The sequence below is a fragment of the Chenopodium quinoa genome, unplaced genomic scaffold (genome assembly GCF_001683475.1).
Source record: "Chenopodium quinoa cultivar QQ74 unplaced genomic scaffold, ASM168347v1, whole genome shotgun sequence".
In the NCBI taxonomy this organism is placed as follows: domain Eukaryota; kingdom Viridiplantae; phylum Streptophyta; class Magnoliopsida; order Caryophyllales; family Amaranthaceae; genus Chenopodium; species Chenopodium quinoa.
The window spans coordinates 1362321-1389457 of NW_018745080.1; the positions used below are offsets into that span (position 1 = coordinate 1362321).

Sequence of the window (27137 nt, forward strand, 5' to 3'; positions counted from 1 at the left end):
AATAGCTTGTTGAAGCATCACTTTCATGAATTTCTCACATTAATGTTTTGTCAATTTCAGGCCTTTTCTGGACCTTTCGGTTAAGATAAGAGCTTTTTTTATGTTTGTCATCTTTAATTTATTCATATTCCCTTTTTTAATTTTTTTAAACATCATTCTAGCATCATGTTTTTACAAATTCGGAAGCACGTACGTACGTTTGAGCTTATCCAATCCATTGACAAATACAACTTGGATTAAATATAAGTAAAATTTGGAATCTTTGCTTTAATTTATTGCTTATTACATGTTTAATCTTGCTAGTTATACTTATGTTTAATAATTTATCTAATGATATACACTTATGCAGAGATTATAATTGAATGATGAGCGACCCAATTATAATTTTTTTTTCCCTTAATCTTGGATACGAACTGACCACCCTGCAGTATGTATTTCTAGAAGTTGACAGTTTTTAAGTATTGAACCGATGAAGGGGGAGTGGTTTTGCATTTATAGGCGTGCCCTAATTATAAGGACAAGTAACAAACAAATGAGTATAACAAACTACAACAACTTTTGTGTACGGCTGACTACACCGTGTGGCCAACTGACACACACCAAGTAATCCCTAACCGACCGAATAACCCCTAACCGACCAAGTAACCCCCGACTGACTTAGTAACCCTGATTGAGTGACCCCTGACCGAGTAACCCCTGACCGACTTGATAACCCATGACTGAGTGAGTAACCCCTGACCGACCGAGTAACCCCTAACTGAAATAACCCCCGACCGACTTAGTAACCCTTGAAAGAGTGAGTAACCCCTATACGGAGTAGCACTAACAAAGTAACCCCCATAATGGTGGCCACACGGTGTGACCAACCATATATAAAAGTTTGTGAAAAAACTAATACGAGTAGTGAATTAGTAAAAAAAAAATATATATCAAAGTTTTGATTAATAAAATTTATCTAAAATAAACTTACATTGCTTATCTTGAATGGACTAAGCTTAAAATGTCAAACTTAATATGAACGGAATAAATATAAAATTAAAGAAAATGCCAATAATACCATCTCAAATAGACTTAAAACTATGGGTATACTTCAAAGACATCATATATTATCCCTTTTAGTTTTCACAATAGAATAATAATAATATATATAGTAACACATAATTATCCAAATTTTTTTTATGTAATACGGTCCAAGCTAATAGTAGTACATTAGAGAAATTAAACTAATTCAATATTATTCTTCAAATTTATGTTATACGTGTACTGTGTATGATTCTGACAACCCTAATATTATACTGACATTATCTCTGTAGTAATACAAATTGTTTACTCATCTGAATTTCAAGAAGAATTAGATTCCTTTTAGCTTCAAAATTTGTACATTTAGTCCTAATCACATCAACTTCACCTGCCTATAATGTTTTGATTACGTCTATCCAATTTAAAATACATGCATTCTTCAAAACAACCACCTGAGCAAGAGATTAATTAACTTCATAAAAAGATTCTTTAACGGTAAAAAGTAATTCCTAAACTTAATTTAATTAATACCCAAATGCTATAAACATTAATTAATACTCCGTATTATTTTTATAGATCAGGGGATTCACATCAAGTAACTAGGTATAGGCGTAGGGGTCAACTTTCCTAGCACTAATTGAGTTAATCGAATTTTTTCACTTTTAATGGTAGGTACTAGATTGCAATATCATTTTTGGCATAGGATAGATAGCATTATCTCCTTATAAACACCCTCAAAATGACATATGTACAAGTTATTGACAAAACACATCCAATACATAATTATAGTCTTTTAGGCTCATGTTTTTTTCTCAGGTAGGACCTTATAGTAATTATAATGAATGCAATAGGATTTACAAGTTTTACAAGGTAGAACACACTTTGTGTGGTCATGCAAAAAAATTATCCATAATCATGACACAAATCCCAACGAAAACGGTATTCTTATATGCATAGAGTGTACTATTAATAGGTGCACCCAAATGACAGATTCTTAATTGCATCGAGTGTACTATATGTAGGTGCACCGGAAGATAATAGCATGTTTACTCAGGTAGGTATTTTATAATGATATTCTCTCCGTCTCTTATTTTTTGCTTTATGAGAGAAATGTGGTAGGATTAATTTTAGTTGGAAAAAAAATAATGAGTGGCTGAGTGGGAAAACTGGTAGGATTAATGGGGTTGTTTGTGAGAGTAAATATGTAATCCCATATATCTAAAAATAGAAGGGGCAAAAAAAAAAGACAAACTAACATAGAAATTGGGGCAAAACACAAAGGATAGAAGGATTATAAACCAAAAAAATAGTGTGATAAAATTACCTTTAGATTGTTCCTAACTCTATATTAATACATCGGACAACATATAAGAATTACTAAAAAAACAAAAAATGGGACCCATTTTTTAAGTCAACACCATACCTTGATTACCATTCTTGTTATCCACCACATTTTCATTATTATTGCAATCTTATAAACTCTTCCACCTAAACCACTACCCTTAATCTCTTTCAAACAACATTTCCTTTCCCTCTCCTCCACTCGAACAAGGAGTGGGCATGCCTTGTACTTCCCATACCCATCCTCATGTCAATCATCTCTGCTTCATCCTCGTCGCCTCCGTCGTCGTCTTCACCTCACCAATTAAAGCCCAACAACCACCACCATGGCCTGACTCTAACCAAAACTACAACTCCCCTATGGCCACTGCCCTCATTGTCATGATCATCGTTTTCTTCTCGGTCGGGTTCATATCCGTCTACCTCCGCCACTTCCTCGCTTGCTTCGGCTTTCGTGCCTACGGAGGTGGTCGCCGTGGTGTTGGAAATCATATAGGAGGGCAAACACGACATCCTCCCTGTGGACTCGACCCTACTATAATAAACTCTTTCCCTACATTTTTGTACTCCGACGTTAAAGTCCACCGCGTAGGCAAAACTACGTCGTTAGAGTGCGCAATTTGTATAACAGAATTCACTGACAATGAAATATTACAATTGTTGCCTAAATGTAACCATGTGTTTCATCCTCATTGCGTTGGTCCATGGTTCGCCTCCCACGTCACGTGCCCGGTTTGTAGAGCGAACCTGGAGATTCCGGTCCATGATCAAAGAACCATCAATTTCCACCAACGGTTCGAGCAACCGTCTTCAGGGGACGAATCAGAGCCGTCCAACCATGGTTTAAACCAAAACGACAGTCATCCCAGGGATGTGATCGTACGAGTTGAACCGCCACCAGAGATAACGGCTAAGAGTCCTATACAGGATATTATGAAGGGATTAAGTGAGAGCGGTCGTATGATAAGATTACCTAGGTCACATTCAACGGGTCATTCATTAGTCGAAGATAGTGAGAGATTTACGCTAAGGTTGCCGGATGAGGTACGTAACAAGTTAGTAAATGATGGTAATCAATTATGTGGTCTACCAGCTGCTATAGTTAGTCCAAGAATTGGGTACCGTGTTAGTAGTGTTGGTTGTGGTACAATGCAAGGGAAACCCGACCGGTGGCGGTTTTCAATGAGCCCGCCTTTTATTTCCCGGCCGGGTACCCGAAATCGGAAGTTGCCATGGATTGCAGCTACACAACCCTAGTAAAAATAATACTAGTGGCAATAACAATGTGTCAGGGGGAATATTAAGAAGTCCAATAAATTTATTGAAGTCAATGAGATCGCCGAATAAATCGCCGTTACACCATGTTGGTAGATGTAATGACATTGGTGAGCGATCGTCGGATCGGTTAAGGGCTAATCCAACGCTTCAACAGCTCGAATCGGAGGTTCATCATCAAAAGAGTTGATCATGAATCATGTTGAATTTAACCCCCAAAAAAGTCTTGTTAGTTTTTACTAGCTTAGCAAGGAGTTGAGCTGGGTTCAACCAAAATTTGAGGTTGGTAATCTCTTCATAATTTGGTATTAGGCTTTGGGCTTAAGACAAAAAGCCCAAAAGTTCGAAATTTAATATGGGTCAATATGTTCCTAATCCCGGTCGGATTATTGATAATCCGGCCAGGGTGAAAGTTGATCAACTAGTGATTTTGCCAACGAAGAGTTGCTCATTATTGGTTCGAATCCGTGTGGTTGGTGGGGAACAAAGGATATATAGGGAATATATGTGTTTATAGTTGAATTGGAGTTTAATACACAGTATTTGTGGAGGAACTTTAACCAAAGGAAGACCTTTTTTAGTTGGGTGTCTAGGGGAGGAAATTGTAATTTCATATATGGTTTAATTTTGAGATGTCATTGTATATAATTCAATTATTACAGAAGATTTTTTTTTGTTATTTTAATTTTGTCTTCTTGTTCAATTACATACATATGAAGTATACTGTCATGTAGTTTGATGAAGTCTTTAAAAGCATGTCAACGATTTATGATAGAGCTATTGGATCCTAAGCTTGGAATTAGGGATTTGTTTATTTAATTAGTCTTTTATAATTATTAATTAGGTTGGTTGCTAGCTTAGCGGTTACTAATAACTTCCTTATGGTATGGTTTTATATCATTATCTATTTATCTAACACTCACTATCTCATAATTAAGAGATTAGCCGGCTTCATATTCTCTTACTTGTATATAGTTTAGATTGGGAAAGGCAAACACGTTGGCCAAGCTGATAATGTTTGCCCAAAGTCGGAATATACAAGTGAGATATCATAAAAAAAATTTTATTGCCATTTGTCAAATTCTTGTTCGTCGCCACATTATTTGTTTGTTTATTTATTTATTTTACCGTGCGTTTTGGGTGTGGCTGGCTACACCGTGTGACCGTTTGTAAAAGAACAAAATAACCCCTATAACACTGATCGAGTAACCCTTGTAAGACTGACCGAGTAACCCCTATAACACTGACGAAATAACTCTTATAACACTAACGAAGTAACTCCAAACATTTGCACCAAAACTAACGAAGTAACCCTTAAAAATTGAATGGGTAATCCTTATAATATTAATGAAGTAACTCCTATAATGGCTGGTTATACGGTGTGACGTGTGACTAGCCACATATTAAAATTTGTGTTTATTTTAAACATTTGCTAGATATTTTTTTCCCAACTAAAACTTCCCATGCATGTTACCATCCTCATCCCCCCATAATATTTATGTATACTCTTTCTTACTCTGTTCACCCTTTTTCATACAAATACTTTCCTTTTTACATTGCGGCTCTATTATATATACTTTATCCTCTTCTTATACCCATTCATTTCATCAAAATTTCATAGAAACAAGAATATACATCTAGTGAGCTGAATAATAAGAAACAAATAGAGTACAAAGTACTAAAGTTGACCGCATAATTAACTACTCTTTAAAAAAAAAAAAAAAAAAAAAAAAAAAAGGAATCATTAAGATGCAGTCATCGTTTAACCACTTGTTGAAATTAAAATATCTCAATTTATTTCAAAATATCTTATTTATAATTGATTAAGATAGGTATTGTTTATCCAGACAACTTAAGGCTGTTTTTTAGAGAAGAGATTAGGCTGTGTTTAATAGGTTGTTAATAACATAAGCACGCTTATATATTGTTACATTTGGCGTTCTGCACATGAATGAACTAGTAAACTAAATTAATTATATGTGCTAAAATGATACTTGTTTGAAAGATTTTATATAATTAATTATTTATCATACTCAACCTCAAGTTTGTACAAGTTTCTACGTTATCAATTTGCTAACTAAGCTGATTCAAAACCTTTTGTATATCTTGCAATTCTCCTTCCATAATAAATTAAATAGGATACCACATAACAAGCAAAACTTTAAGATAAAGGATAGATTATGTTTATCACCAATCTTTAATCTGAATATTTTATGTTGTTTACTTTCATAAATTTGCTCGCAGTTGTTAATTTCCCCCCACCCCCCCCCCCCCTCTTTTTTTAAGGGTGTATGAGAAAAGAGTAGCAAGGGCCTCTGGACGTGATATAGTGTTTTTGATCCCAAGACTTGAATTCCACCTCAAAACTTTAACTAACATTCACTCGTAAAACGCAGTTTGTATATATTTTGTAACATAGATGAGACCTGACATATCTGAAAATTATCTTTCAGATAATTGAATCACTGTATTACACAACATTGTACTAGGCCCATCAATCAATATAGTTGGGAATAAAATGAGAAGGAAAGCAATAGTTGGGATTATTCTTGTTGATTTAAATAAAAATGTGATAGGATCATATAACTCATTAACAATTCGAAGGGGAAAATTAAAACATAAAAGAGACGGAAGAAGAAAAAGGGAGGAGGTCAGATCCATGAGGGAATACAACGGGTTGGTTGATTGACCAGAAATGTGAAATATTGTGTGTACTTTTGTTACGTGACCACATTTTCTTACATATTTTTAACTTTAATTTTGATCTCTTTTATAATTTTATTATTGCATAGCCAATTAAATTATTTTAAACTACACTCGTATATAAATCAATAATACATATAAGATCATCTTCTTTATTACATTGTGATTCCTTAAACATAAAATAAAAAATAATAATGACAAGTTATTGACTACTCCTAATTTCCTTCGTTATCTTAACATCTCAACCCACACCACGCCAAATCCTTCATTAATAACTCTTATAATCAATCTCAACTCACAAAGGGAGTGGCATGATATGCCTTACCTTAACCACTTTCATCGCACCCTCTTTCTATTTGCCTTATTATTACTCACCCTTCCATACACAACAACAGCCCAACCATCACCAACTTCAGACAACTACGACTCACCTTTACCCATCAATGCCATCATCATCATCATCGTCGTCGTCTCCTTCGGTGTCCTCACTTGCTGCGTCCGTCCATTCATCTCTTGCTTCAGCGCCTACATCTACGGTGGCACTCAAGAAGGCGGCGAAGGCGACGATGGTGGAATACGGAGGAGGGAAAATCCCCGTGGACTTGACCCTTCTATAACAGCGGATTTTCCTACATTTTTATTTTCCGATGTTAAAGTCCACTTGATTAGTAAAACGACGCCGTTAGAGTGCGCAATATGTTTAAACGAGTTCGTTGACCATGAACATTTGAGGTTGTTACCTAGATGTAGCCACGTGTTTCATCCTCATTGCATTTCACCTTGGCTTGCATCCAACCTCACTTGTCCTGTTTGTAGGGCAAATTTGGAAATTCAAGTTGACCGTCCAAATTCTCCTAAGTCGTTAGCGCAAGTACTCCTACAACCGTACGAGGATGAATTGGACACGTCCTCGGATCAAGTTTCGCAACCTCCTCGTGGTGACGATCAAGGGGATGACGTGATCGTTCATGTAGGATCATCTCCAGAGGTTATATTAAAAAGTCCAACACTAGACACAATTAATGGTGTGGGTGAACGTAGGGGATTTTTCCCTAGGTCACATTCGACGGGTCGTTCATTGGTTGAAGATCGTGAGAAGTATACGTTAAGGTTACCTGACGAGTTACGTAACAAGTTAAGGAATATAAATAATTTAAGTGGTCTACCCCCTGCAATGGTTAGTCCACGGACCGGGTACCGGTCTAGGAGGAGTAATAGTTGTGCTACAATACCAGGTAAACCGGACCAATGGCGGTTTACTATGAGTCCGCCTTTTATTTCCCGGTCAGGATCTACCGGGATGGCAGAAGGTAGCAATAGCAATAACAATAATAATTTAGGGGTGATCATGAGAAGTCCTCGGAGTTTTTTTAAATCAATGAAATCACCAAAGAAATCACCATTGAACCGTATTGTTCGATGTGATGACATAGGTGAACGGTCATCGGATAGATTATGGTGCAATCCTACGTCGCAAGAAATCGAATTAGATCATCATTAGTTGTTTAATTTGGTCAATGAACTTTGAGTATTATTGTAATTTTTGGATTGTGACTGGTTGGGCGGTTGAAATTTTGTTTATGACATTTTTTTTTTTAAATGTATATGAGTATGATTTTTGTAATGATGATTGATGAATATATGAAGGGGTATTACATATAGTAAAACAGGTATAGCAACAAGGTCTAACTCATTTTTTATTTATTTATAAAATTAATAATTTGAGTGTCAAATTACATACTAATTCGAATTGTGGCCATTGTATTAAATTAAATCGTAGCCATTTATTTCTATTGACTAATGTGAACCGTTGATATGATTTACTTTTTATCTTTTTACTTTATTTTAAAAAAAAATTATCACGTTCTTATCAGTTTTCTGTTTTAGTTTCTTCTTTGTTAATTCAGTTTTTTTTTTTCCCTTTACTTCTCTTCAATCTTTCTTCTTTGTTTTCCTTATTTTAAAATGGATACATATTGCAAAAAAATCCAAGCAACTCTATTTGAATATCTGACCTAATGCCATAGCATAGCACTATGCGCAAAAAACACATATAATGAAATACAGATGGAACTTGGCAATTGCCAATATCTAACTGTTATTATTTGAAATCAATTTCCTAACTTCCAACTATTTAGCCCCAAATAAAGCCATAAGAAGTTAAAGACATATTGAGTAAAGCAAAGAGTGGATTGAAGAAAAAAATATAGTGAAGACGACAATAATAGTTGGATAGCCAATCATTATAATCAGTATACATGACACACGAACAAAGATTGAAGAGAAGTAACTAATAAAAATGTGATTTTTTTTTAAAATTCTTTTTTGGTCAATTTTTTTTTAAAAAAAAAAAAAAAAAACAAAACATGTCAACGGTTTATATTAGTCAATAGAAATGAACGGTACGGTTATAATTTGATTTAATACAATGGTCACAATTTTATTGTGGCCATCTGAAATCTGTCCTAACATGAATACAATTTTTAATTTCACTTTATATTATGTTGGCATTTGTGAATCGACTAAATCCCACAACATCTGATCTGATTTGGTTTACCGTTACTTTAACTTCATTCAATTACGGAGTAATTAACATCATGTAATTTCAATGAAAAAACAAAAAATTTAGAATATGTTTGAAATTTTCATTTGTCTCTATTAAGGAAGATTTTAAAGAAGGGAACGTGAAAATTCAATTTCTAATAATCAATATAAAAAACATGTGACAAGTCGTGTTTTAAAGTTGGTCATTGACAACCCGAATCCAATCCTCCATGTTGAATACTCCCACGATAATCGTGTATTCATATGCCCCATGCGGTCTTATTGATTTTCCTATTATTTTTTAGAGTTAATATTTCCCGTATTTCTCTAATGAAGTAATTTGCTGATTAGCTAGGATGGTAAGACTTTCTATAACTTCTACAATAAATTCATTCATTTTACAAATATTTGCCCATTATTCTTTCTCTCTCATTTCCTCTTTATTTTCTTTTAAACATAAATCTTACTCCGTACTTTCTATATAATCACATACACATTATTAACAACCCACTTGCTATCATTCTTTTTTACCAAAATTATTGTAACAATTGCAATTGATGCACTTTTATTGTGACAAAAAGTACATATATATATGCCGCAAAAAGTCAAATGTTGTTACTTGAAAATGAAGGTACTCTGTTGTAGGCTAGTAGCATAATAAGTACTATACTTGCTAAAAATAAGAAATTTGTACCATAATACATTAATACTCGCATCTACTTTTAAAATATACTTCCAAGTTCCAATAATTAACACAATTGTTTAATTTACATTTCTGTAATAGCAACGTAATAGGTCAATGACTAAATGACTACCACGCCTGAAGCATTAGATGAAAATCTTTCTAATTAAATCATCAAACTACCCGAAATTGGCATGTTTATTGGTGCATATAATTGTAGATTACAGTACATTCATATATTTGGAATATCATTATACTTCTATGCACGTAACGATACATGCTAGCCAGTAACCACGTACTATATATATAAATCAATACTATTGTCCTACCTAATAATTCATGTACTACTACTGTTAAGGATTGTTAATTTTGTTCATAAAAGTTTTCCTACTTTAATTTTCCTAACCAACTTAAATGGGAAGAAAGAATTCATTGTATTTGCTTCTATTAGTAATCTCACCTGTTTTAGTATCAGCTGAGAAGGGTAAATCAGCATGGTGGTCAACCTTTCTCATCTCAATTGTATATATTGGGTTCATCGTATTCGCCGCGGCTTTGGCGATATTTATAAGGCGTTCCCGTGAGCGTCGCGACCAACTCGACAACGATAACGTTGAGCGTGCGGCTGGGTTGGACGTGGAGGAGATTGATTCGCTTCCGTCGCTTAGGTTCGCACAGATAAAAATGTATAGAAATGAAAAAGGAGAGCAGCAGGAGCTAGAGTGCGTTGTGTGCCTTAGCGAGTTTAAGGATCAAGAGGTGTTGCGCATTTTGCCTGATTGCCTTCACGTCTTTCATCCTCATTGTATTGCGCCTTGGCTTGCTTCTCATGTCACGTGCCCCGTATGCAGGTTGGATTTTATTTTATTTTGGGTAATTTAGCAAAATAATTAAGTGTAAATTTGAGTACTTATTAGAGGAAAATAATATTTTGCGTCTATTGTCTATAATTTTATATTTAACAAAATTTGATATTTAAAAAATAGACGTTAAGATAAATCAAACATTCTATTTATATTTTCTTAAGGATTAATTAGAGAATAAAGTTAAAATAAGTTATGTAAATAGTGACGAAAGCGAAACGTGTCAAATAATATGGAACAGATTTAAGATAGACCTCAGCACCTCACTTATCTTCTTATGTGTGAAATTAGTGGGCTCTCCTCCTGTCGTGGGCCTTAGAGTGTAGCCCATAAACCTTAAATCATTAAAGTTCGGTCACATTAATTCAAACATGGATTACACACCTTCACACACACACTTGCATATGTGGCCACTACTCTCTACAACTCCCAGTACAATCACTACTGTCCACTACTGCTGATGATTTATGCATTCATTACTTCAAGATAATTTAGAGTACTTAACTAAATGACAAAAACAGTAAATAACAACTTAGGCAATACAGGTAAGATTTATAACCACTAATTAATAAATAAAAATCATACAAAAAAATATCAATTACGTAAATTAGAAAACATACATATAAAAATATCTAATAACTTTTTACATAATACGTTTTAATAGTTGTTGTTACATACTTTATTATTCCGTAATAATTTTGTAATAAACATGATCCACGCATGTAGAAATCTAAAACAATACAAAAGTCAACGTAAAATAGTTACTAATAAAAAGACGTAGCTGAGTATAGATTAGCCTAATGAATTCGATCCTGAAGGAAGGGAAATGGGCCAAGAATGGAGAATGAAAATGTGTGGTGAATAGAGAAAGTAAGATAGTGAGGCTTATGTATGTAAATGATAACCTCATCTTAAGACTTTGGTTGTTTAAAAAGAGTATATATATGTAAACTTAGATTAACAAATAAATTAAATAATCTTAGTTATACTTGGCCCCAAACTAATTAAGAGGGGACACCGTTTACCAATTCATAGTCAAACAATATGCAACCTCTCCGATTATACGAAGTTACAAGATGACCACCAATACCCAATCATGCACCTTAACATGTGAAAAATTAATTAATTAATAACTAACTAATCTATTAAAATCAAATTATGATCCAACTTGACCATGTTTGGTACATAGACTGAAAAACTTACTCTATACATGTTATGTAACACCACTACTATCTACCTAAGCATGCAACAACTAAACCAACAAACACAAAGTTACGCACTAAAAAAAACTTTAAAAAATATTGAAAAAATAATGAGGAAAGATCATTTTATTGTGCTTCTTTTACTTCTATCACCATCTTTGGCATTTGCTGAAGATGGAAAACCAAAAAAATGGTGGTCAACACCTCTTATCATAGTCCTTTACATAGGGTTCTTCCTAGTAGCAGCCGGTATAGCGCTATGCGTACGCCATTTTCGTGACCGGAACCTCCCCCTACACTACCAGCATGAGCGGGAGGAACGTGGTTTGGATGCGGAGGAGATAGAGTCACTTCCTTCGCTACGATTCTCCGAGGCTAAAATGCACCGGCTTAAAGAGGAGGACCGGCAGCTCGAGTGTGCCGTGTGCCTTAGCGAGTTTAAGGATCAAGAGGTGTTGCGTATTTTGCCTGATTGTTTCCATGTTTTTCATCCTTCTTGCATTGCGCCTTGGCTCTCTTCTCATGTTACTTGCCCGATTTGCAGGTTCGATTTTTTTTTTTTTTTATAACTCTTAAGTGTTACATGATCTTAACTATAATTCTATAACTAGATAACTGATTAATTATAAATTTATTAGGATTAATTGTTTAATTTTGGCTCTAATATGAATAAGCTAGAGTATTTATTAGTTTACATATATGTGCATCAATACTTAATGTTTGGGTCCAATTTAGTCCAAATTGGGCTTAAGCACTAAATGATCCAATTAAAAGCCCAAGGTCAAGGTTCAACTCTCCAATTGTGCAAAAGTCAAAGGTCAGCCCACAAAGCAAGCCAATTGGGCTAAGGCCCAACCTCTCCATGTATGATGAGGTATAAAAGCCATCATATTGACTCATTCATAAAGAGATTCACATTCATATTCAGATATTCATATTCTGATTCATTGATAGATTCACATTCATATTCAGATATTCATATTCTGATTCATTGATAGATTCATATTCCATAAAAAGCCTCAAGCTACAAACTCTCTTGCATAGTGTCTTCTTCTTACACATTGTACTGACTTTAGCATCGGAGGGGCCTTCCTCGGCAACACCCCCGAGGCTAGTTTACGTGTGTTTACTGTGCAGGAAACCTTCGGCTCAACATAACTTGGACCGAATCCAGTCTTCTCCATTTCAGCGGACCTTCGGCAAGGTCCCATTGTTTTCACCCGAAACAATTTGGCGCCGTCTGTGGGGAAGACTTTCAAAAATCTTTAAGCCAAATTCCTAACCAAGATCATCTTGCAATTATCTTAGCAGCAATGGCTAAGAACCGCAAGAGCAAAAGCCTCCGTCAAGGAGCGGGCGAAAAGCCTAAAACACCATCGCCCTCGCCGGACCGAAACTCTCCCAAGGGTGCCGGCTCGGGGGGAGGATCATACAAGGAGGATTCCCTATCTCCCGTAATTCAAGACTCTCAATATAAGCCGGGCCACTCTCGGTCTAGCAGGGGTCAGTCCGATCATAGGACATATTCAGTGTCCCAAAGCCAACCATCGGCTGCGCGCCCTCACTCCCACACTCGGCCGAGGACCCCTTTGACGGGGCCCAGCTCGGAAGAGGTGGCAAGAGCGCTGGCAGTACTCATGGAGGCGATGAGGGCACAAAATATGCCACCACCTCGTGATCGAACTCCTCCGCATACCCGGCATCAGCGGAGGAAGTTAGACCATGATGGTGGGAAGCTTCCTTCCTTCCGGGAACTGGAAGAGTGGGAGGAAGATTCTTGGAAAAATGAAAAACAGAGGAAAAAGAACCCTCAATTTTTAAAAGGATCCTCATCCTCAAGACCAGAAGCGCATAAGAGCAGCAGCTCAGCTTCTCGGCCAGAATCTACTCACCGAGAACCTGAGACTGTTCGCAGAAGCGTCCTTGACCGACTCGGCGGCCAGGAACCGAGCGTGCGTAGTCGCCTCTCGTTCCCTGCAGCCGAGGCCCAGACTTCCCAGCCAGGGACGAAAACCACTCCTACCTCTCTAAGAGGGCGGAGCGCGGTCCCTTCGGCTAGGAACAAGGGCAAGGTCGTTATGCTACCCGCTAGTTCACCATTCGAGCAATGGATACTGGAAGAGCGCGTACCCACGGTTAAAATCCCTTCGCACATCACATATGACGGGACCACGGATCCGAAGGACCACGTGGCCTCGTATGAGACTCATATGCATCTTTGCCCCAGATCCGAGGCGACTTGGTGCAAATATTTCCCAACCACTCTCAAGGGGGTCGCGCAAGCGTGGATCTCCAAGGGAGTAAGGCAAGGCTCCATAACAGGGTGGGATGATCTGTCCTCCAAGTTCAGGAGCAAGTTTTCCACGGCAAACCGCCGAGAGAAGACTACCGCAGAGCTCATGAGTCTGCAACAGGGGGAAACCGAAAGCCTCCGAGACTACCTGACCCGTTTCAGTAACGAGTCATCAAGCGTCTCCCAGCTGGACCAGGGGCTAGCCGTTTTCGCAATGCAGAATGGCCTTCAGCCAGGAAAGTTCCTAGACTTCATGGTCATGCATACCCCGCAGACTTTGGAGGAAGCTCTTAGTGCTTCGGATAAGTTCATCCGAGCCGAAGAATGGAACAAAGCGAAAACCCAACCTCAATCCGGGGGAGGGAAACAGAGGCAAATACCCTTGTCTGAAGGCCAAGGTCATAAGGCAAAGGGAAAGTCAAAGGCCCCGGAGCAATCTTTGGCCAACGACCCAAAGAAGGAAAGATTTGCCTCATACACAGGCAGATACGAGTCCTACACTCCGCTCTCTCTTCCACGCGCCAAAATTTACAGTGTGACGAAGGAGGAGCAGAGTTACCGAAAGCCGAGACCACTCCCAGAGTGGTATCAGCGAAAAAATAAAAATCAGTGGTGTGAGTTCCACGAGTCTTCGGGCCACAACACTGAGGAGTGTATCCAGCTGAAGGACCAGATAGAGGACATGGTCCGGAAGGGATACTTGAAAAAATACATCGCGGATCACCGCGAGAAAAAAGAATCCGAGAGGTCAGCAAAGGACCCTCGGCAGGACCTTGATTTCCCCCGGAAAAACAGTAAAAAGCCGGAGGGGAAATTCCCTCCGATCAATGTTATCTCGGGAGGAATATACTCTCGGAGGGAGCACAAGCGCCACCTTAGAGCTTTGACTCACCAGGTGAACAACGCTGACATTCAATCTCCCCAGCCGCCGGTGCCGAACATGACGTTCACAGCCGCCGACTGCCGGGGGATTACGTTCCCTCATGAGGATCCGCTGGTGATCATCGCCACGGTGGCCAACCACGACGTCAGTAAGGTCCTTGTTGACGGTGGCAGTGGAGCAAACATTCTGTTCCGAAAGGCCTACAATCAAATTAAGCTGAAGCCCAAGCACCTTACGCCGGTACCCTATCCGGTATTCGGGTTCAATGGGGCTTCAACTTATCCAGATGGGAAGGTGACACTTCCTGTCACCATCGGTTGCAATGAGGCAGCCCGGAACGTCATGATTGAATTTTTGGTCATCGACGCTCCTTCAGTGTACAACGTGATTTTGGGGAGACCCATAATTCACGAGATCCAAGGGGTCGTCTCAACTTATCATCAGCTGATGATTTACGTCTCAGACGCCGGCTTCCCCGAAAGGATACAGGGCAACCAAAAGGACGCCCGAAGGTGCAACTACCTCAAGCCATCCAGTAGTCGCCCAGATGACGACAAGGATGAGGAGGAGAAAGAAAAAGAAAGAGAGCCAAGCATAAAAAAGCCGAAAGGCCTAAGTGCTTCGGCCCAAGGATCTGTGCCCAGAGAAAAAGGGCCCGAAAGGGAAAAGGCTAGCTCTTCAGTTGAGCCGCAAGACTCAGAGAGCCAGCCGAAGAACACAAAGACTGGGACACCTGCTGACATTGGCAGCAGGCCAGATTCTGAAGAGTCCAGTCCATCGGCAATGGACATGGACCAACAGACTGAAACAGTCCAGTTGGCCGAAGGAGACGGTGAGAAATGTGTAGCAATTGGGATGGACCTTGATCCAAACACCCGTTGTGAACTTATTCAGCTCCTTCGGGACAACAGAGATGTGTTTGCTTTCTCGGCAGCTGATATGCCCGGGATAAGTCCAGACCTCATCTCCCATAAGCTTAATGTAGACCCGACGTGTCGACCAGTTAAGCAAAAGAAGCGGAATTACTCCGCCAATAAGAACCGAGACATCGCAGCCGAGGTCAAAAAATTGTTGGAGGCAGGGTTCATTGAACCTTGCCAATATCCAGAATGGCTGGCAAATGTGGTGATGGTTCAGAAGCCCAATGGTACCTGGAGGATGTGCGTTGACTTCACGGACCTAAATAAGGCTTGTCCAAAGGATTTCTATCCCTTGCCGAGAATCGATCAGCTAGTCGATTCGACAAGTGGCCACGCCTTGCTTAGCTTCATGGACGCATTCTCGGGGTATCATCAGATCTTTATGCACCCCGACGATCGAGCCAAGACAACATTCGTCACGAATGCTGGGGTGTACAATTACAAAATGATGCCCTTCGGATTGAAAAATGCGGGGGCAACTTATCAAAGGCTGGTGGATCAAGTTTTCGCCGATCAAAAGGGCCGAAACATGGAAGTCTATGTTGACGATTCGATCGTCAAAAGCAAAAAACTAGAGGACCATGTAAAGGACCTGGCTGAAACTTTCGCCACCTTGAGAAAGCATCAGATGAAGCTGAATCCGAAGAAGTGTGTCTTCGGCGTGAAGTCAGGGAAATTCCTGGGGTTCATGGTCAGCAAAAGGGGGATTGATGCCAATCCCTCTAAGGTCAAAGCGGCGCTCGACCTTCCTGAGCCGAAAACGAAGCGGGATGTTCAGCGGCTCACCGGAAGAATGGCAGCCCTCTCGAGGTTCATTTCCAGAGCTTCGGATAAGGGGTTACCTTTCTTCAAAGTCCTAGAACTCCCGAAAACAAAAGAGCTCGTTTGGGAGGAAGAGCAAAAAGACGCCTTTAAACAGCTTCGGGAGCATCTGGCTGAACTCCCAACGCTGGCTAGCCCAGCTGAAGGAGAAACTTTATACCTATATGTGGCCGTTAGCCCGGCCACCATCAGTGCAGTATTGCTGAGGGAAGAGAGTAAGAGTCAGCAACCGATCTATTTCGTCAGTCATACACTAACGGATGCCGAGACCCGCTATCCTCTACTCGAGAAAGTCGCTTTCGCGGTAGTAGTAGTAGCTGCTCGGAAGCTGAGGCCCTATTTTGATTGCCATCAGATAGTGGTCTTAACTGATCAGCCGTTGGAAAAAGTTCTCGGCAAGGTTGAAAAATCTGGTAGGCTAGCCAAGTGGGCTTTTGAGCTCACCGAATTCAGCATCAGCTACCGTCCGAGGGCTGCCATTAAGGCTCAGGCTCTAGCGGATTTCTTGGCCGAATGCTCATACCAAGAAGCGCTAGACAGTGAAAAGAAAGTCTGGACCGTGTTTACGGATGGGTCTTCCACCGAAAACGGTTCGGGGGCAGGAGTAGTGATAACTTCTCCCGAAGGCAAATCCTTTGAGTATGCACTAAAGTTTTCTTTTAAGGCCTCGAACAATGAAGCCGAGTATGAGGCAGCAATCGCCGGCCTACAATTGTGCATCTCCTTGGAAGCCGATCATGTCTGCTTAAAAACAGACTCTCAGCTAGTTGCATATCAGATCAGTGGCAGCTACGAGGCCAAAGAGCCCTCCATGATAGCTTATCTTGCCAAGATCAAATCAGTTATTGCAGAGCTGAAAACTTTTGAGGTTCAGCTGATCCCAAGGGGTCAGAATACTCAAGCCGATGCACTCTCCAAACTTGCTAGTTCATCTTTTACCGAGCTGAACAGATCTGTATATGTAGAAGTGCGTCGAGAGAGAAGTGTCGACGAAGCACCTGAAGTGTGCTGCGCTGACTCAGAGCCTAGTTGGATGGACCCCATCCTAGCTTTCAAGCTTCGGGGAGAAACTCCTGAGGATAAAGCTTTGGCCTCCAAGATGAAGAGAACCAGTTCTAGGTTCATTGTCTTCAGGGGGGCACTTCTGAAAAAGTCCTTCTCAGCACCATTGCTGAAATGCGTGGGACCAACAGATGCAGATTATATCCTACGGGAGATTCACCTCGGCATCTGTGGGAACCACATTGGGGGAAGAACCTTAGCCCACAAGGCATTGAGGGCTGGATATTATTGGCCCACCATGATCGCAGATGCTAAGGAGCTGGTTCGGAAATGCGAAAAATGTCAAAAATACGCTCCAGTTATCCATCAGCCAGCAAGGGATCTTCAGCCGATCCTTAATCCACTCCCGTTTGCCCAATGGGGACTGGATATACTGGGACCATTTCCAGAGGCTGTGTACCAGAAAAAATGGCTGATAGTTGGTGTCGACTATTTCAGTAAATGGATCGAGGCCGAAGCAGCCTCGAACATTACAGAGCAAACTGTCAGAAAATTTATCTGGCAGAATATCATCACTCGCTTTGGCATCCCGAGAGTATTTGTCTTCGATCATGGGAGACAATTTGATAACTTACCGCTGAAGCGGTATACAGATCAGTTCGGCATCAGACTGGCATATTCAGCGGTATGCCACCCGCAAAGTAACGGACAAGCCGAGGCTGCAAATAAACAGATCTTAAATGCCCTCAAGAAGAGGGTGGAAGATCAAAAGTCCAAATGGCTAGAGGAGCTCCCTGGAACCCTTTGGTCCCTTCGGACAACTGAAAAAGAGGCAACGGGCCACTCACCTTTTGAACTGGTGTATGGTGCCGAAGCCGTCCTTCCAGTGGAAATTGGCTCTGAGAGCCTTCGAGTGCACCACTTCTCGGCTGAGAATGAGCGACTGATGAGGGAATCTCTTGATTTCCTCGACGAAGTAAGAGACTCAGCCCGAGATACAATGGCCGCCTATAAGTAGAGAATCAGCAAATTTTATAACCGAAGGGTCCATGCAAGACCTCTCAAAATTGGAGACCTTGTCCTTCGGAATGCTGCTGCAGTTCAGAAAGGCCGAATCCATGGGAAACTCTCAGCTACATGGGAAGGACCTTATGAAATTTATGATGAGCTTCAGCCAGGGACATACCGACTTCGGCAGTTGGATGGAACTGAGTTGAAAAATCACTGGAACGCTGATGTACTGAAAAAATACCATGTGTAAACCCTTCGGGGCAGAACAATCTTTGTAAGTACATTTTGAACTAATGAAAGGCCTTGGAGCCGCCATTTATATAAATATTTACAACTTTTTATCCTTTCAAAATTTTCTTTGTTCTATCTACTCTTTAAGGGTTTTTTATTCAGCCTCGTCTGAAACCTTCGCCTTCGGGTAACTGGGTTTCAGATTGCTGACAAAACTCGTCTTTTTAAAGAACACTGGTCTTTCAGCTGAAGTCAAACTTCAGTAAGACTTGTTCTCCAAAGACATGAGTCCATGGACAATTCTGGGATATTGCCTTAACTGAGCCTTGTATCCCAGAGAGCCATTATCCGAAACATTGCCTTAAGTTGGCCCTGTGTTTCGGGTATCCATTTTTCAAAGATAGACAGAAAATCAAGGATAACTGCAACAGTTGAAAATTTTTAAATCAGCCTTGTCTGAAACCTTCGCCTTCGGGTAACTGGGTTTTTGATTGCTGACAAAACTCGTCTTTTTAAAGAACGCTGGTTCTCCAAAGACATTAGTCCATGGACAATTCTGGGATATTGCCTTAACTGAGCCTTGTATCCCAGAAAGCTAATATCCAAAGCATTGCCTTCAGTTGGCCCTGTGTTTCGGATATCCAACTTTCAGATGAAGTCAATCTTCAGTAAGACTTGTATCCCAGAAGCATTGCCTTCAGTTGGCCCTGTGTTTCGGATACCCATTTTGAAGAAGTGAAGAAATTGCTTATTCAGCTGAAGTCATACTTCAATTTCTGGGGGGGCAAGAAGCACTATCAGTGCAAGTATGTTCGGCAGAATTGAAGAAACAGAAACAGTAAAGCATTCAAAAATAAAACAACTGAAGAAAAGAGCATCATATTAATATTTCATGCTAAAAAATTGAGCTACAAGTTCAATAATTCAGTATCGGCAGCCGCCCACAAGCGGAAAATAACAGCTGCCGAAATACGTACATAAGCAAAAAAAATAAAACTGCTGTACGACAAGGCAAGCTGAAGCAAAAAACAAGGCAAAAAATTCAGAAAGCGGCAAGTCTAAAGTTAAGCACATGATGAACCGCAAGATTCTGAAGACGACTGCCCGAGTTCCTATGCTTCAGCCTGAGGATCAGACTGATCAGCGTTGAGCCCCATGGTGGCCTCAGCCCCAGCAGCAGAAGAAGCGGGCTTTGCACTCTGCCGAGCCTCCCTTTCCCTCTGTTCAGCTTCCAACTCCATTCTCTCAGCTTCCTCTTCGGCTTCCTCAGCCTTAAGGATTTCAGCTTCAGCTGGAGTTGCATACTTCATATGAGGGTCTTCGGGATTCTGGACCCACTCAGCACATTTAGACCAGTCCAGCTTCGGCTCAGCATGAAGGCAGACTCTTCGGCATACTCGGAACCCGTTTCTGAAACCCATCTCATATTCCTCTTGGGTATAGACACGGACTTTGAGTAAAGCCTCAGCATCAGCCAGCTTCTTCTGGGTCTCCTCCAAGTCTTCCTTGGATTTCTTAAGCTCATCAGCGAGCTTGGAGGAGGAACCTTTCAGCTCATTCAGCTCTTGCTGAATTTGGAAAGCCTTTGTCTGAGCTTGGGTCACCTCAACTTTCTGGATCATCAGTTGATCCTCAGCCTCTTGGAATTTAGCTCTTTGGGCTTCAGCAGCAGCAGCAGCCTCTGAGAGTTGGACATCTTTGGCCAGGAGCAGCTCTTCAGCAGCCATTCGGCTGGCTTCAAGAGCCTCTAGACGTTGCTGCACTTCAGCTTGTGCAGCAGCTCCTTCCTGAATTCGGCTCTCAACAGCAGCCTTGAATTTGGAGACGTCCACTCCCATATGCTCCTGGAGGAATTTTTCCCCTTCCATCAGTGGGGGAAAAACTTCCTTCTCCATAGCGTCGCAGAAGGTTTTGAGGGCTTCAGCAGCTCTTTTCTCATACTCCTCACCCTTCTGCTGCTTCTCTTCAGCTGCTGCTTGCTTCAGCTTAGCAAGCTTTAATTCCTCTTCAGCCACCTTCTTGTCGTGCACAGCAGCGTCTACCCTATCTTGTAGGGTATCTATCAGCTCTACAGTGAGAGTCTGATTGTGCACGAACTGAAAACAGGAAGACAAAAAATAAATAAATAAATAAATAAATAAATATAAAGAGCTGAATTTCAGAGGAAATGAAGACAAGGAAAATTACCTGCATCATCAGCAGTTGGTTAGACCTGGCAGGGTCAGGAACTGATCTGCTGGATTCGCCCATCCCAGCAGTGGCCTTCAGCGACCAGATCCTTGCTCTGTCTACTTCGGACATGCCAGCAAAATCGCCGAAGTAGGCTGCAGCTCCTTCTCGGTTCTGACCCCATATGAGGTCCCAGATGTGGTCTGGGATTGGAATTCGGGGGGCCGAGAAACCCATTTCTCCAGAATGCAGAGTCTGGAAAGAAGGGAAGGATGACGATGGAGCTTGATTAGCTTTGGTTGTCTCAGCATCATCCTTCTCAGAGGAGTCAATTACTATGACCTCCTCTTCTTCAGGGGTGAGGACGAAAGCCTCAACCTCTCTGGCGATGTCTGCCGTGAAGCCCTCAGCACTGGACATCACGGCATCCTTATTTTCGTGCTCAGCAGCACTCTTCTTGATTTCTTCTTGGACCCCTCCCTTAGGTTCGGAAGTTCTCTGATCCACCTCCATCTCAGGAGGTGGCGGAGGGGTCTTTTGAGGTGATTGGGGTGGTGGCTGGGGAACCCTCGGCGATCCGTTGCCTTCCTCGGGTTCCCTTATTGCGACGCCGATGGTCATCGGCCTCCGCTGAAAGTCATGAGGGCCGATGATGGCCATCCTTCGGCGCCTTTTCAGAAGGGGCTGCTCGTCCATATCTGAGTCTGAAGACTCTTGTATTTGGTCTTCGGGACGAACAGGAGCTTTGCCTTCTCTGTGTCTGTTACTCTCTTCAGACTGTAACAGACAGGGGGGAGGAAGAATGTGAGTAAAAAAAAAAGAAGAAAAGAAAAAAAGAAAAAGTTAAGTCTGAAAGCTCACCGAGGTCTTCAGCAAAGCCTCGTCTTCTTCAGCTGCTTTAGCTGCAGCTTCGGCTTCAGCAGCTCTGGAGGACCCTTCTCCTCCTTCGCAAGCTTCGAGTACCCGTGCAACCTCTTCGGCTGTGCGGGCAGCTTCAGCTTCTTCGTCCAGCAGCTGAAACCAAGGGTCTCTCTTCTTCCACCAAGGCTTCTGCCTCTGATACAGAGCGACAGCCTCAATTTGGAAGTGGGAAGAGTCTAGATGAACTTCCCTATGCCTCGGCTCAGTGATAGACGGGGCCCGTTCAGTTACAACTCGTTCTCGGTTGACACCAAGACGAGCGTAGTTAATGCCAACGTTGGTCTCGTCCCGCTCTGAAAAAAGGAAAGGGGAAAGGTTAGCTCAGATAGATTGGCACAGCATAAAAAAGCGAAGCGAGAGAAGAAAAAGAGATAATTAAAAGCCTCGGCCCCAGCCGAAGAAGCTTACCATCCTTAAACTTTCGGCTGAGGCCAACAGCTGCTAGCATGTTCTCTTGGAAAACGTAATGCGTATCGGGGAGCCAAGTCTCCGGGATATGCTGCATTCGACCACTGCCCCCCCGGTTCGGCAGCTTGCCGAAGATATGTTGCTGATCCAGGTTCGGATCCGCCCCGTTATCTGCGGGGGGACCTAGACTTCCCATTTCGGGATCAGACTCAGCAAGGTACCGGGGAGCGCTGAAGACGCAAGGGTGGCCCGGATCTGTGGGTGCCCTAACCCAAATCCATTGACCTCTCCAGTCCTTGTCTGAAGAGTCGTTTGACCACATGGTTAGGTATTGGGGTCGAGACTCAATCCGGTACCACCCAGAACCATGGCTTCCGTGCCCACTTTGAATATTTGGCACTAGCCGATGGAGCTTTTTGAAGCAGTGCAGGTTCGGCACGTACTTGAAGAACTTGCAGACCCATAAGTATGTCATCACCCTTCGGATGCTGGTGGGGGTTAACTGACATAGAGAGATGTTGTAATGGATCAGCAAGTCTCGGACGAATACGTCCAAGGGGAACCTCAGCCCGTACTGAAGCTGTCTTGTGTACACCCCCACATACCCCGGGGGTGGACGATGGATTCTATCGGATGCCGAGGGCATTCGGCACCAATACCCATCAGCTTCAAAAATGCCGTAATGCAACTCAATTTGCTCGGCAAATCGATATTGATCGGCATTCTCCACCCACCATGAGTAGGGGCGGTTCTTTATCATGGCCGAAGCAACTTCGGCATTATCCCATTCTGAAAACCCGGGGAGGATATCCCAAAGGACAGCGGGAACTTCATCATCCCGTCCAGAAGCGCTCGGCTCCTCCGTTCTCTGAGGGGGAGCCGAGGAAAGGGGAGTCGCCCTAATCCCTTCAGCAGGGTCAGACTCCGGCCTTTGACCATTCCAGGTCCCAATCCTGTTCCTAGTCGAAAGAAAAGGGGAAGGAGTTCGAATTCGAAGAAAAATAAACTGAAATCAAAGGAATTTACCTTAATCTGAAGCGAAAGTTGCCGATTTACGAGTTCGTAGTGGCAAGTCTCAGTTTCTAAGCTTAATGCTCGGGGAATTTGCGAAGTTTTGATGCGGGTTCTTGGTTTCTCTCTCGAGAATTCTGGGTTTGTGTTGGTGAATAAGTGAGGAGAAATGACGCGCCTCTGTTTATATCTCCAGGTACGGGATACGAGGAGTTTGCGTTTTAATTTCTCTTAAATACACCACTAAGTAACCATTAAACACATGATCTTGTGATTAAACTGCCCATTATCCGTCCAACTTCCACAATCATTAACCGTTGTTATCTCATTAATTACGGTTTAAATTCAAATTTTTGGATTAATTAAATCATTTACTTCCCTCCTTTTCTGAATTAAATCAAACCCGACCCGTCATCCTTCCAAATCGGGTCTGGGGGGCAAGTTGTTTGGGTCCAATTTAGTCCAAATTGGGCCTAAGCACTAAATGATCCAATTAAAAGCCCAAGGTCAAGGTTCAACTCTCCAATTGTGCAAAAGTCAAAGGTCAGCCCACAAAGCAAGCCAATTGGGCTAAGGCCCAACCTCTCCATGTATGATGAGGTATAAAAGCCATCATATTGACTCATTCATAAAGAGATTCACATTCATATTCAGATATTCATATTCTGATTCATTGATAGATTCACATTCATATTCAGATATTCATATTCTGATTCATTGATAGATTCATATTCCATAAAAAGCCTCAAGCTACAAACTCTCTTGCATAGTGTCTTCTTCTTACACATTGTACTGACTTTAGCATCAGAGGGGCCTTCCTCGGCAACACCCCCGAGGCTAGTTTACGTGTGTTTACTGTGCAGGAAACCTTCAGCTCAACATAACTTGGACCGAATCCAGTCTTCTCCATTTCAGCGGACCTTCGGCAAGGTCCCATTGTTTTCACCCGAAACACTTAAGATAACCAGGCCAAAATTTATAAGCTAATTAATACTCATAATAAGCTAAGCTACCTGCAAAAAAGTTGATAAAAATTATACTTATAATGTATAAACTTTAGGATTTGGAAATGGTCTGGTCATATGGATTATTACTTGTACATATAATTTTCACATGTATTTAATAAAGAAATTATCATCGTCATTTTTATTATATTTTTGTTATTATTATACAAGTATGAGACTTTAGGATAAATACGAGTACTGTACTAGAATTTCTTTGCTTGTCATCTCATGAGTTGTACTTTGTCCCTATCTTAAAATTTAGATAGATGTTACTAGGAAATTCCAATAACTTCGATTATCCCTACCTTTTAAAAAATATGAGAAAACACTTATTTATAGTGTGTTGATAATTATATCTATCCTTAAAAATATTTGATTACCTATATGTCCCTATATATTGATATGATTTAAATTGCATTTAAGCTTATCTTTGTGTGGTTTATTGATTTAACTCTTATGAATAGTATTTGGACCATTATATCCTCTAAATGGATTTTTACTTATTTGCCAACGTTAATTGCCTTTAATTTATAACATTTAAGAATAATGTACAAACATTTATCAAAAAAAAAAAAAAGAATAATGTACAAACACTTATAACACTAAAAATATTTGCTTACATATTTTGTTGTTGCCAACAACTGAAAGAGCTTTCAAAAAATGGCTAGATATAGCGTGCGCATCGCGCACGTTAGTCACCCTAGTTTATTTTAAAATTTATTTCTATATTACGTCCATCCCTTTTTACTTGTCCTAATTTATTTGTGCAGTTTGCCAAATTTCTTGCCTCATTTTTTTTTTCTTACTCTACGTTTCATTCTGGGTCTCAATCACATGAATACACACATTATTTGAAGCAATAACTAAAACCTTAGGGTTGCATATAGCATTACCCTAATTTTTATAAGCAACAACATTATTAATTATACACAAAAGTATGGTATATATTCATCTTAACACCACGTAAGCTCAATTAATATGTAAAAAGTGTTTTTTGGTGAATGCAGTTTCAGTTGACGAGTACAATTAATTGGGACATTGTTCAATTGTAAGAACTAAGAAGTCAACGTGTCTTTAGTTTGTTTCGATTTTCAAATAAGCATACCAAATTCTCAATCTACTACTTTGCCTGTTTGCCAGATAGCAATTATATAATGGTCAACCCTAAGTCCTCAACAACCAACTTACATGGTAATATAGATTATAATTTAATATATTATCACTGTTCAAAATTAATAATCACATTGTCATATTATTATATTTGAACCCTTTATAAAATACGAATTACTACGAAATATATAGTTAGTTCATTTCCATAATTTAATTTCTCCGTATATCTATATATAACAATTAAGTTTTTATGAATATTTCAAAATAGTATAAGTGATTATTAGTTCGCATGGACTGGCCATAATACTACAACAAGCTAAAAGTTGGTCATGCATGCAGGTCCAGCTTGGAGCATAGGCAAGGATCTAGTGTGAGCATGTCTTCCGCATTTGACGCTACTTCAGGTCCATTGTCACAGAGATTTGGTCATAGCGGTTATTTTCAGCACATTTTCGATGAAAACAACGATGATCTCGATCACGATCACGATCATGATCATGTTACAGTCAACATTGAAGGGTCATCAAACGTACATTCAGAAGTGTTGAGTGTTGATGGTCCTAGTACTCCTAGAGTAACTAGTGACACTGGAAAAAAGTTACATAGGTCTTACTCAACAGGTGGCTTGGTAGGGAAAAATAAAACTACTATGACTACTTCTAGGAGCCTATTATTTCCTAAACAGAGTAGTCCAAAGAGTGATTATCATACAACAATTAATAATGCACAACATTGGAGTAGCATTATTTCTTCCAAATCGGATCGATTCGTAGACTATTCTTCATTAATATTGGTGCAAATGAAGAGTGCAATTAGGTCGCCATGCCATGTAACGTCTAAGTTGTTGTAGCCGTAAGAGATATATTTGTGTTGTCACTCTTAGCTCATTCCTGAACTAGGAGCTCGAAATTTAAATCGAGTGTTATTATACATGTACAAATGGAGTCATATTAGGGCGATAAGGTTACAATAATATATCGAGAAAAAGTTCATATGATAAGATGGTATGCGGGGTTTTTTTCATCATTTTTCATCCCCTAGTACTATTTTATATTTATTTTTTTAAAAAAAAATCTTTCTTTTATGGTGTTTTTAGTAACTGTGTTATTTGTTGTTCTCCCACTAATCGTGCAGGGAAAAAGACACCTAAAAATTAGATGGGCTTGAGCCTAGTAGAGTCTCAGCCTAAGGGGCCAACAAGCTTAATCTCAACTCGTATGATGGCCTCTTTTGTCTAGGAGGCTAACATAGAAATGAATGTAATTCTTTTGTCAAAATGATCTTTTTTTTTTTTTCTTTTTTTTTTTTAAAAGACAAAATGATCCTTGAAGAGATGTTACTCTCTCTGTTTCTAGTAGTCTAGTAGAGTACCATTTGGATATAAAATGGAATCTGATCTCTCTTGATAAATTTTAATATATATTTAATTATAAAAAAAATTCATTGTGTTCGATACATTTTCGATCTATAGTGGTTTATAATTAGAAGTTGAACATGCGTACATTTTTTTATTTTTTTTTTATTTTTTTTTTTGGAAAGAATGCATACATATTATTTTGTTTGTCTTGATTAAGATAATTAAAAATCGGCTCAAAACCAGTAATATATAGATGATAGCAAAAGATCCAAACGTTGAACATTGTTGTAAAGATAACCACATTGAAATCATGATAAGAACAGCTCGACAATGTGTATCTTCACAAATTTATCTCGAATAAGTTA

At 40.2% G+C, this 27137-nt stretch overlaps 3 protein-coding genes across 3 annotated transcripts; all 3 read left to right on the forward strand.

Moving 5' to 3' along the window:
- The first annotated feature begins 2105 nt into the window (after positions 1-2105).
- On the forward strand, positions 2106-4450 carry LOC110709696 (E3 ubiquitin-protein ligase ATL6-like). Its single transcript, XM_021887919.1, has one exon. The coding sequence runs from the start codon at positions 2581-2583 to the stop codon at positions 3616-3618; it is 1038 nt and encodes a 345-aa protein (XP_021743611.1). The 5' UTR covers positions 2106-2580; the 3' UTR covers positions 3619-4450.
- A 1803-nt stretch (positions 4451-6253) lies between these two features.
- On the forward strand, positions 6254-8432 carry LOC110709798 (RING-H2 finger protein ATL34-like). Its single transcript, XM_021888046.1, has one exon. The coding sequence runs from the start codon at positions 6656-6658 to the stop codon at positions 7838-7840; it is 1185 nt and encodes a 394-aa protein (XP_021743738.1). The 5' UTR covers positions 6254-6655; the 3' UTR covers positions 7841-8432.
- Positions 8433-11529: 3097 nt separating this feature from the next.
- LOC110709717 (RING-H2 finger protein ATL28-like) lies at positions 11530-26822 on the forward strand. Its single transcript, XM_021887945.1, has 2 exons — positions 11530-12174; positions 25755-26822. The coding sequence occupies exons 1-2, from the start codon at positions 11639-11641 to the stop codon at positions 26263-26265; spliced, it is 1047 nt and encodes a 348-aa protein (XP_021743637.1). The 5' UTR covers positions 11530-11638; the 3' UTR covers positions 26266-26822.
- Positions 26823-27137: the final 315 nt, after the last annotated feature.